Source organism: Salmo salar, chromosome 21 (assembly GCF_965601325.2).
Source record: "Salmo salar chromosome 21, fSalSal1, whole genome shotgun sequence".
NCBI lineage: Eukaryota > Metazoa > Chordata > Actinopteri > Salmoniformes > Salmonidae > Salmo > Salmo salar.
Window position 1 is genome coordinate 54,240,249 of NC_138311.1, and position 12,068 is coordinate 54,252,316.

General features: G+C 45.1%; 1 protein-coding gene across 1 annotated transcript; it reads left to right on the forward strand.

Annotated features, from left to right (window-relative positions):
* Positions 1–1,419: 1,419 nt before the first annotated feature.
* Positions 1,420–11,439, forward strand: LOC106582516 (Indian hedgehog signaling molecule). Its single transcript, XM_014165692.3, has 3 exons — positions 1,420–2,540; positions 3,534–3,795; positions 5,797–11,439. Exons 1-3 carry the CDS (start codon positions 2,241–2,243, stop codon positions 6,507–6,509), a joined length of 1,275 nt encoding a protein of 424 aa, XP_014021167.1. The 5' UTR covers positions 1,420–2,240; the 3' UTR covers positions 6,510–11,439.
* Positions 11,440–12,068: the final 629 nt, after the last annotated feature.

Here is a 12,068-nt window from a genome sequence, read left to right on the forward strand (position 1 = left end):
AGTGTGTGTGTTCGCACCAGTTCATTAAGGATTCATTAGGTTCCATGTAAACACAGTCAGTGATTTCCATGTGAATACACTGATTCCTTTACTCAGAGATTTCCAACAGAATAAAGCCTCTCAGAGTAGGAGTGGAGTGCTGATCTAGAATCATGCCCCGTCCCCCGTCCCCCCCGTCCTTGTAATCTTATTCATTATGATCTAAAAGGCAATACTGATCCTAGATCGGCGCTCCCTACTTCGAGACACTTTGAGGCAGATTTCAATTTCGCTAGGGTGTTGTAGACGGTGTGTGGCTGTAACCATCTGCCTTTGATTCCAAAAGTTGCAGGTTTGAGTCCAGCGATAGAAAGTTGAGTCAAATTTCAGTGGTTACTCCACCATCTCCGTCCACAACACCCAAAACCTGAAACCTACTTGAAGGTAACAACGCTCACTTTTGCCCCTAGTGGCCAGTTTCCACGTCATCTCCCAACGACGTTCTCAGACATGGATGTCCAATACTGAGTGACCCCGGCTGGTGTGGTCGGCCGATAGCATAGCAGTTTGAGCGTTGGGCCAGTAACCGAAAGGTCGCTAGGTTGAATCCCCGAGCTGACAAGGTGAAACATGTAAGCACCCACCATGTTGTTGTTATTCGTGGTAGAAGGATTACTGGTTTGGTTTACACACTATATTGATCAGCTGTTTTTATTTTCTGTCTCTCAACAGCTGTATTGAACAGATCAGAGTTGTTGTGAGAGCGAAAAGCAGAAGGAAACACTCTGGTATCTTACTGCACTTTGCCCTGATAAGTTGGAATGCACTGTAGCCTATAGTGAACAACAGCCCTGCATACAGGGAAATACTGATTTTAAAAAGGGACTTCTATCCAGCGTGGAACTATGTTAACCCCAGTCATGTTACATTGGGAATGTTGCATGTTTTTTTTTTTATTATTATTGTGATACTCGTGATGTACAGCAGGAAGACTAGTAGTTATTAAGAATGTTGGGCCAGTGACTAAAATGCTTTCTGGTTCGAATCCCTGAGCTGACTAGGTGAAAAAGCTGCCTGTGCCCTTGAGCAAAGCACTTAACCCTAGTTTCTCTGGATAAGAGCGTCTGCTAAATGACTGAAATGTACGAAATAAAATCCCTTTACAGCAACACAGGTTTTTTTTTTTTTTCATTCGTTTATTATTTCATTTTTAGTTCAAGCGAACAGAGTATTTGGCAACATCTAACTAGCATTTTCTAACTGATAGCAAAGAAGTAGACTACCTTTGACTAGCCTAATAATTAGACCATGAAGTTAGGTGCCCTGCCCATCATTATCATGCTTACGCTCTAACATACTATAGCCCAAGGCTGTATGCAATGTTAATACAGTGTCAACATAGACATGAGCTGATAAAGAACGTGATAAGTTCAGGATAAGTGAAGAGGCTAGTAACTCCTCCACTCCGTGAGTTTCCACTGCAGTAGAGCAGTCAGAGTGATGCAAGTTAGCGCCTGACGGGCCTTCTGAGGTGGCAGGCTAAGGGGCAGAGCCAGTAGCGGTGGGTAGAGGACAGGGCAGTGGCACCCACAGTGACCCGATGGGCGGAGTGGCAGAGAGGGATAGAAGGGCAGGCCTGGCAGGGTGCGGTCTCGAGTGGCAACTGATGCCTCAAATTCCCAATTCAACTGGAAAGGCAAAGCGGCAGAGACAAAAAAAAACAAAAAAAAAACGGACTAGAAGGAGAAACGCCAGAACCAGTAGTGTTCCTCCTCGTTTGACATTGACGGCACCTCAGTGACAAACCACAGCATCAAGAAGACAATCTACGACCACTGTTCACTACTGAAGATCTACTTTGAACCTGTTTGTTTAAATGAGCAGCCTTTTCAACTCCATACCCATATCTGTTGGCTCCCGACGAGGAGAAAGAACAAGATACGGTTAAGCGGCGACGTTTGGACAACACCGGACTCGGACCCCGGAGACATTGAACTTTTACCCCTGCTACCGGTTCCATAAAACAAAGCATTCGGCTAAATGACTGTTTTTGGGGGCTTTTACGGACAGTTGCTGTGCGCACCGAGGATGGCGTGGATAAGGCTTATATAATATTGAAATATCCTGTCCCCTACCCTCCATTCCTTACCCTGTGGGGGAACACGGAGCATTCAGGGGAGGGGGTAGCTTGAGACACCACCGCGACCTGTGCCACCTTACCACTCCGCTTCGGAGTGGCCGGCCCTGCCGGTCTGGCTGGGATGCGTCTCTCCGTGCTTGTAGGGCTCTTCATCGGTTGCGCCCTGCTTCTCGCACCTGTAACCGAGGGCTGTGGGCCGGGGAGGGGATATGGCAAGAGACGTCCGCCAAAGAAGCTCACACCCCTCGCTTATAAGCAGTTCAGCCCAAACGTTGCCGAGAAAACACTGGGCGCCAGTGGCAAACACGAGGGGAAAATAACGAGAAATTCAGAACGGTTCAAAGAGCTCACTCCCAACTATAACCCTGATATCATATTTAAAGATGAGGAGAATACGGCTGCCGATCGACTTATGACCCAGGTGAGAAGCAGGAATGGGGGTTTTAAAACGTCACCTGGTGGCTTTTATCTCACTTTGACAGCTGTGGCGAGGTGACCAGATCATCTCACTGAACCTGCCGTTCATCGTTCATTTGAGAGTTTCTGTTTGCACTTTGTTAAAAGTTTAACCTATAACTTTAAAACGTATTGATTCTTTGCGCTTTCATCTCTGTTTTGGTTCAACGGATTTCTGTTGACAGTTCAAAATTTACACGTCAATTATGCAATAGGCACACTGTTTAACCCGCTAAATATTTAGGTTATATTGAAACACTGTAAACTACTATTACATGTTTTGATGTGTTAAAATGTTGGAATACTATTCCTGTCCATCGAGGGTTATTTATATTCTTAAAAAAAAAGAGATATGTATATTTTAAGAACAACCGGTGACCCTAAACATTTATCAACTCAATAACTCGGGCTCTTAAATGTTTTGGTGATGTCTACGTACATGCGTAGCTTAATTTCTCTCTGAAACCGGAGACAAGTTAATCACAAATGTCCACGTATTTTTTTTAATCTGTTTTGAGTAGTGAAATTACGCACGTGCAATTACGCACGGATCATGTTGGAATAGCTAACGATTTATTTGCTGAAACTTCTCTGATCTCTTCTAAAACAGGGTTGAATAAATAACATGTCAGTACATCAATCCATTTTATTAGGATGTAAAAAAAAAATAACAAAGCAAACAATCTTCCTTTGACGGTTTTGAACATGGTTAATATTTAGCCAAAGACATAACATGTCTATACATGTCTAAGGTATCGGTTGTAGGCTACATCACTTTGACCACCAGTGACAAACTGTCAACAGCATGTATGAGTGTAGGTCACATTAAGCCCATTGTAAACTATAGCCTGTATGTCTATGCTAGTTGTTTTCCTGTGATAATCTCATAACTCATTAACAGCCTAGTGTTTCACCCAAAACCAGTTTCTTATTGTGTCTCCTCTTTCTCCCCCAAAAGCGTTGTAAAGACAAGCTGAACTCCCTGGCCATCTCTGTGATGAACATGTGGCCTGGGGTGAAGCTGAGAGTGACAGAAGGCTGGGACGAGGACGGGCATCACTCAGAGGACTCGCTCCATTATGAGGGAAGAGCGGTGGACATCACCACCTCAGACCGGGACAGGAACAAGTACTCCATGCTGGCTCGCCTGGCCGTGGAGGCTGGCTTCGACTGGGTTTACTATGAATCCAAGGCACACGTGCACTGCAGTGTCAAGTCAGGTATGGGGATGGGATGCAGACGGAGCAAAAAAAAAAAAAAAAGCCTTATTATCAACATGTATAAAAGTACGACCTATTGTACTGGCAACATGCAGTGCTGCTAGCTTGAACTGCAGTCTCAGAGAACACATTGGTGAGCTTAGAGATAGTTCCACAAATTGTCTGTCAGAAAGAGACGAGAGTGATCAGGTTAACCCCTATTGATTTGTTAAAGCAACCCAGTTGTCCCTTTGGTCTGAGTGTTGTCAGTTGTTATTAGGCCAACTCAGGACGAGGTGCTAGACGAGCGGTCAGGTGGGGTGAGGTGTTAGACCTGAGGTGAGACAGCTCATTACCGGCAGTCTGTCAAGACAACTGTCTGCAGGGAGTCAATTAGAGGAAGAGATTTCTGGGCTCTGGACTTGGGTTGGGCCTTGCTGTAGTCTATATTATCTGGACGTGGGTAGGGCGTCACTGTAGACTACATTAACTAGACTTTGGTAGGGCCTCACTGTAGACTACCTCATCTAGACTTTGATAGGGTGTCACTGTAGACTACATTATCTGGTGGTTGTCTGGTGATTGGACTACACGCAAACAGAATATTCTCTGAGGTGATGACTGAGGTGTGTGTTCTCTAAAGATTTCTGTCTAAATGGCTGGAAGTGCAGGGTCAACAAGAGTCAGGCCCTGTTAATACCTGTCTGCATGCACACATGACTGTGTGTTGATGGGATGCAGTGCCTTAGATCGAGTGGCGCGACAGTCTAAGACACTGGATCTCAGTGCTAGAGGTGTCACTACAGACCCGGGTTCGATCACAACAGGCTGTGATTGGGAGTCCCATACGGCGGCGCGCAATTGGTCCAGCGTCGTCCGAGTTAGGGGAGGGTTTGTCCATGGTAGGCCGTCATTGTAAATAAGAATTTGTTCTTAACTGACTTGCGTAGTTAAATATTCTAATTTTTAAAAGTTAAGAGTAGAGTTGGCGCTGGAAGGAGAGAGACCCCACTCTAAGAGCTGGTTAACTGATTTACTTTCTCCTTTTGTTTCCCTGTCGGGTGGTTTACGTTAGTCTCCCTGGTCTCCCTTTTCAGATCTAATCTTATCACCTGGCCTTGGTACTTACCCTTCCCAAATATTTGTTTTTTGGGACCCACTGGAAGACTTGAGACTTCCATTCCAGTGTCTTAGGCTACGTTTAGACAGGCAGCCCAATTCTGACCAGGGCCAAAATGTAGGGAATAGGGTGCCACTTGGAATGTGATCTTTACCTGTCTCACACTGAGACTTCTGACCTCAACTCATTTCAGTGGAGATTGAATCATTGGGTTACTCATTAGCTCGTTATAGATTTCTTCTGAATCACGAGCAAAGTTGAGTTGGAAAAGGAGAGGTTGGTAGTTAGTGTGTAGAATGGCTTTTTGAAATGTCTACCTGTAAACATACAGACTGTCAATGTTTCAATGGAAGGTTGTTTGGGAGGATTATATGTTTAAATAAAGTGTGTGTGTGTGTGTGTGTGTGTGTGGGTGTGTGTGTGTGTGTGTGTGTGTGTGTGTGTGTGTGTGTGTGTGTGTGTGTGTGTGTGTGTGTGTGTGTGTTGACATCGGGCTTCAAAAGCTCTAATGGGAATTTCAATCGAACGTCCTGTTGTTTCCTTAAAATGTTTTTAACTAGGTGTCATAACAAGACATCTGCATTTAAACAGGCAGCCCAATTCTGATCCATTTCTACTAATTGGACATTTGACCAATCACATCAGATCTTTTTTTCAGAGCTGATCTGATTGGTCAAAAGACTAATTAGTGATTTAGAATTGGGCTGCGTGTGCAGCAGATCAGACAACCAATCTATTGACATAACCACTTTCATATCAGTTATTGTGTCAGTCTACAGTTCTTAACAGAGCCCTTCAATAAGACCCTATCTCTTTATCTCCCTCTCTCTCTCTCCCGCTTTCCCCTCTCTCTATTTCTCTCTCTCTCTTCACCCTGCCCCCCCCTCACTCCTCTTTCTCAGAGCACTCAGTAGCAGCTAAGACCGGGGGCTGTTTCCCTGGTCGTTCTCTGGTCACTCTGGATGATGGGAGCAGCAGAGCGGTTCAGGACCTCCAGCCAGGTGACCGGGTCCTGGCCTCCTCAGGGGCTGACGGCAGCAGGAGCGGAGGAGACCTCGTATACAGTGAGTTCTTCACCTTCCTGGACCACGAGCCTGCAGCCAGGAAACAGTTCTACGTGTTGGGAACAGAGACGGGAGCAAACCTGACCCTCACCGCGGCTCATCTTGTGTTCGTGACCGAGGGTAACTGTTCACTGGGCGAATTGGCCAAGGGTGCTGTCATGCGGACTATGTACGCTAGCGACGTACGGCCAGGACAGTGTGTGCTGACTGCAGGGAGAAACCAGGGACTTCAGGGAAACCTCTCCCAAGTCATTTGGGTCCACATCCAGATGGACACCGGGGCCTTCGCCCCCCTGACACGCCACGGGTCACTGGTGGTGGACGGCGTTCTAGCCTCGTGCTACGCTGCTATGGACCAGCACCACCTAGCTCACTGGGCCTTTGGTCCCCTCCGCCTGCTCTACAGCTGGACCAGATGGACCGGGACTGGTGCCTCTCTAGGAGACGGACTACACTGGTACTCACAAGTCCTGTATTGGATAGGAACATTCCTATTGGACCCTGGACATTTCCACCCCTGGGGGATGGTCACGCATGACTCAGAGAGATAAAGAGAGAGAAAGAAAAAAGACCGGGAGGTCGCAAGAAAATTGTCCAATCAAATCTAATGTTATTTTGTCACATGCTTTGTACAAAACAGGTGTAGACTAACAGTGAAACGCTAACTTACGGGTCCATTTCCAACAATGAGTAACGAATAAAAATAAAGAGTAATAATAACATGGCTATAAAAACGATATATACAAAAGTATGTGGACAACACTTAAAATTAGTGGATTCGGTTATTTCAGCCACACCCCATTGCTGTCAGGTGTATAAAATCGAGCACACAGCCATTCAATCACCATAGACAAACATTGGCAGTAGAACGGCCTTACTGAAGAGCTCAGTGACTTTCAACGTGGCATCGTCATAGGATGCCACCTTTCCAACAAGTCAGTTTGTCAAATTTCTGCCCTGCTAGAGCTGGAAACATCTAGGAGCAACAACAGCTCAGCCGCGAAGTGGTAGGACACACAAGCTCACAGAACGGGACCGCTGAAGTGTGTAGCACGTAAAAATCGTCCTTGGTTGCAAAACTGACTACCGAGTTCCAAACTGCCTCTGGAAGCAACATCAGCACAATAACTGTTCATCGGGAACTTCATGCAATGGGTGTCCATGGCCGAGCAGACACACACAAGCCTAAGATTACCAAGCATTGGCTAGAGTGGTGTAAAGCTCACCGCCATTGGACTCTGGAGCATTGGAAACGCGTTCTCTGGAGGAAGCATGCTTTACCATCTGGCAGTCCAATGGACAAATCTGGATTTTGTGGATGCCAGGAGAACGCTACCTGCCCCAATGCATAGTGCCAACTGTAAAGTTTGGTGTAGGTGGAATAATGGTCTGGGGCTGTTTTTCATGGTTCAGGCTAGGCCCCTTAGTTCCAGTAAAGGGAAATCTTAACAATACAGCATACAATGACATTGTAGACAATTCTGTGCTTCTAACTTTGTGGCAACAGTTTGTGGAATGCCCTTTCCTGGGCACAATGCCCCCGTGCACAAAGCTAGAAATGGTTTGTCGAGATCGGTGTGGAAGACAAAGACAGAGCCCTGACCTCAACCCCATCGAACACCTTTTGGATGAATTGAAACGTCGACTACGAGCCAGGCCTAATCGCCCAACATCACTGCCTAACCTCACTAATGCTCTTGTGGCTAAATGGAAGCAAGTCCCCGCAGCAATGTTCCATCATCTAGTGGAAAGCCTTCCCAGAAGAGAGGAGGCTGTTACAGCAGCAAAGGGGGGACCAACTCCATATTAATGCCCATGAGCAGGTGTTCGCATACTTTTTGTCATGTAGTGAGTGGGTGTATGTGTGGTCAAATCCAGCATGTGTGCATAGAGTCAGTGCAAAACAGCGTCCATACAGATAGTCCGGTAGCCATTTGTTTACTTATAATATATATATATATATAAAGTAATTTAGCAGACGCTCTTATCCAGCGTGACTAAGGATAAGTGCCTTGCTCTAGGGCACATCGGCAGATTTTTGACTTCGTCGGCTCAGGGATTCAAACTAGCAACCTTTGGGTTACCTGCCCAACGCTCTAACCGCTAGGATACCTTGTTTAGAAGTCTTATGGTTTGGGGGTAGAAGCTGTTCTGGGTCCTCTTGATTCCAGACTTGGTGCATCGGTACCACTTGCCGTGAGGTAGCAGAGGAAACAGTCTGTGGCTTGGGTGGCTGGAGTCTTTTACAATTTTGACACCGACTGGAACAGTGCTCCTGGATAGCAGGAAGTTCGGCCCCAGTGATGTACTGGGCCGTACGCACTACCCTCTGTATGCCTTGCAGTTTCTATACCAGGCGGTGAAGCAGCCAGTCAAGAAGCTCTCAATGGTGCAGCTGTAGAACGTTTTGAGGATCTGAGGGCCAACGCCAAATCTTTTCAGCCTCCTGAGGGGGAAGAAGCGTTGTCGTTCCCTCTTCACGGATGTGTTGGTGTGTGTGGACCATGATAGATCCTTCGTGATGTGGACACCAAGGAACTTGAAGCTCTCAAACGTCTCCACTACAGTTTCATTGATGTGAATGGGGGTGTGCTCGGCCCTCCATTTCCTGTAGCCCACGATCAGCTCCTTTGTCTTACTGACGTTGAAGGAGAGTTTTTTGTCCTGGAACCACACACCAGGAGTCTGACGTCCTCTCTATAGGCTGTCTCATTGTCGTCGGTGATCAGGCCTACCACCATTGTGTCGTCAGAAAACTTAATCGTGATGTTGAAGTTGTGCACGGCCACACAGTTGTTGTTGAAGAGGGAGTACAGGAGGGGAGTAAGCACGCACCCCTGAGGGGCTCCTGTGTTGAGGGTCAGCGTGGTGGATGTGTTGTTGCCTTCCCTTACCACCTGGGGGCGGCCCGTCAGGAAGTCCAGAATCCAGTTGCAGAGGGAGGTGTTCAGTCCAAGGGACCTTAACTTAGTGATGAGCTTCAAGGGCACTATGGTGTTGCTGAGCTGAGCTGAGCTGTAGTCAATGAACAGCATTCTGTAGTCAGTGAACAGCATTCTGTAGTCAATGAACAGCATTCTCAAATAGGTGTTCCTTTTGTTCAAGTGGGAAAGGGCAGTTTGGAGTGCATTGGAGATTGCGTCATCTGTGGATCTGTTGGGGCGGTATGCGAATTGGAGTGGGTCCAGGGTGTCTGGGATGATGGTATTGTGTTGATCTGAGTCATGGCCAGCATTTCAAAGCATTTCATGGCTATAGATTCGAGTGCTATGGGGCGATAATCATTTAGGCAGGTCACCTTGCTGCTCTTGGTTACAGGGACTATGGTGGTTTGCTTGAAATAAGTTTGTATTACAGACTGGGTCAGGGAGAGTTTGAAAATGTCAGTGAAGACACTTGCCAGCTGGTCAACACATGCTCTGTGTATGCGTCCTGATAATCCGTCTGGCCCCCCTGTGGTCTTGTGAATGTTAACCTGTGAATGTTTAAAGATCTGTTATGGAGAGCGTGATCACACAGTCGTCTGGAACAGATGGTGCTCTCACGCATGGTTCAGTGTTGCTTGCCATAGAAGGCATTTAGCTCGTCTGGTAGGCTCGTGTCACTTGGCAGATCATAGCTGAAAATTGTGTTGGTAAATGTTATGGTCTACATGAGTTATTGTAACTCAGGCGAGCAGAACCTCGAGACTTCCTTAATATTAGATATTGCGCACCAGCTTTTCTTATTAACAGAGACACACACCCCCGCGCTCTTGAGTTTACGAGATGCTGCCAATCTGTCATTCTGTCCTGCCGATGCATAGAAAAAACAGCTAGATTTATATTAAGCATGTCCTCATTCAGCCACGACTCCGTGAAGTATAGGATATTACAGTTATTCGGTTCCCGTTTTGATAGGATAGTCTCGAACGAAGCTCGTCCAGTTTGCTCTCGGGTAATTCGCCAATACAACAGAGGGTAGAGGCAGATTATTTTACTCTCCTCCGTAGTTTCATCAGGGTTCTATATCCTCGTCTTTTTGTTCTTCCGAGTGTCGGGGATTAGGGCCTGGTCCCGGGGCTGAGCAGCATGTCTTGCTCAGGCATCGAGTTATAGAAGTAGAATTCTTCATCCAAATCGAGGTTTAGTGATCGTTGTTCTGATGTCCAGAAGCTTTTTTTTTTTTTTCAGTCATAAGAAACGATGGTGGAAACATTTTTATGTACAACAACAACAACAAAAAGATAATCAAAAACAACAACAACAACAAAATGGTGTTATTGGTCAGAAGCCCGTAAAAAAAAATGGCTGCTATCCCAGCACCATTCTTCCGTTGAGAAGAAATATAAGGGTAATGAGAGTCGTCTGCGTTGCGGACCGGTAAGGTGACGGTAAGGAAATATGAGTCAATGGAAACAGATAATACCTTTCTATCACCTTTTAGAGTTTCAAAAGTTTCTGGAGGCAAAATTATACAACATTTTTGGGGAATTTTGAGAATTGCTGCACAGAATGGCAGAGTTCATCTGCTTTACACCCAAAGATACTTTGAGAAACTTGTACATTACATTGCAGGGAGCAATATATATAAAAGGCAAGACCTCTGTGCCTTGGCCTGACTATTTATTTAGGCCTTTCTCATCATATGCCTTCTTCTTTTCAAGACCACACGAGTCCTTGACACTCAACACTGGAATGTGTACACACACCACACACACCACACACATACACACCACACACACACACACACCACACACACACACACACACCACACCACACACACACACACACCACACACACTACACACACCACACACACACACACCACACACACTACACACACACACACCACACACACACACACACCACACACATACACACGAGGTAAACACTCAAACACACTCAGGTTAGATAATGAGGAGATAGAGAGAAGGGTGAATTGAAGAGTCTTCAGAACAAGGAGTCTGGTGTTGGTGTAGCAGATTAAAGGGTTCAAAGGTCATCTTTACCTGGCCTACTACATGTACTGGTCTGTACAGGGGGGTTTATTGTAAACGTATTGTCAACTTGTCTGATACATGTCTGTGTGTAATATGATCCTGTCAACATCTATCAATCTGTCCAGGTTATTCTGTAGTCATATCTTCACGTGTTCATGTGTTCATATCTTCATGTGTTCATGTCTTCATGTGTTCATGTCTTCATATCTTCATGTGTTCATATCTTCATGTGTTCATGTCTTCATGTGTTCATGTCTTCATGTGTTCATATCTTCATATCTTCATGTGTTCATGTCTTCATATCTTCATGTCTTAATGTGTTCATATCTTCATATCTTCATGTGTTCATGAATATTATCTTCATGAAATCTGAGGCATTATGTTATTTTGTGCTGAACTATGTCAGATTGTATATTATTATGTTATTTTGTGCTGAACTATGTCAGATTGTATATTATTATGTTGTGAAAAAAACTATTTAAAGATCTATTTTTAAAATTACTGAAATGTATATATTTTTTTGGGGCAATTCTTTACTAATTAGTATTTTGTTCTTGAGACTCATAATTCGATAACACAAACAAAATGAGCCAGTCACAAATACCAATGCACCACCAGTACAAAACCCACTGTCATAGAAAAGACAACTAATACCCAACTAATACCCAACTAATACCCAGCTAATACCCAGCTAATACCCAACTAATACCCAACTAATACCCAACTAATACCCATGCAATGCCAGTCTTCTCAGGAAGTAAGGGGACTCGTAAAACTTAACGCCACTTCCTGGTTCAATGTTAACTGATGTCCATCCTCTCTCTCCCTGATAGAGACCTTTTGAAAGAAGACAGAACGTGACCCATATGAGGAAATGTACTTAAATAACCACAGAAATAGACTGACTAGAAAAGATAAAGTCCTTCAGGCAACTTTGACTTGAATGTTCATTCTAGTTATTATATATCTATGCTTATATCACCAACAACTTTTATAATGTGGAAGTACAGTAGACTGCACCTGATACCGTATTTTTTTTAAATTTAACTAGGCGAGTCAGTTAGGAACAAATTCTTATTTACAATGGACGGCCTAGGAACAGTGGGTTAACTGTCTTGTTCAGAACGACA

Bases quoted from the DNA above. Each gene is read 5' to 3' on its own strand.
- LOC106582516 (XM_014165692.3), top strand. From the start codon at position 2,241: ATGCGTCTCTCCGTGCTTGTAGGGCTCTTCATCGGTTGCGCCCTGCTT. The intron at 2,541-3,533 runs GTGAGAAGCAGG...CTCCCCCAAAAG, and splicing joins CCGATCGACTTATGACCCAG to CGTTGTAAAGACAAGCTGAA. The intron at 3,796-5,796 runs GTATGGGGATGG...CCTCTTTCTCAG, and splicing joins GCACTGCAGTGTCAAGTCAG to AGCACTCAGTAGCAGCTAAG.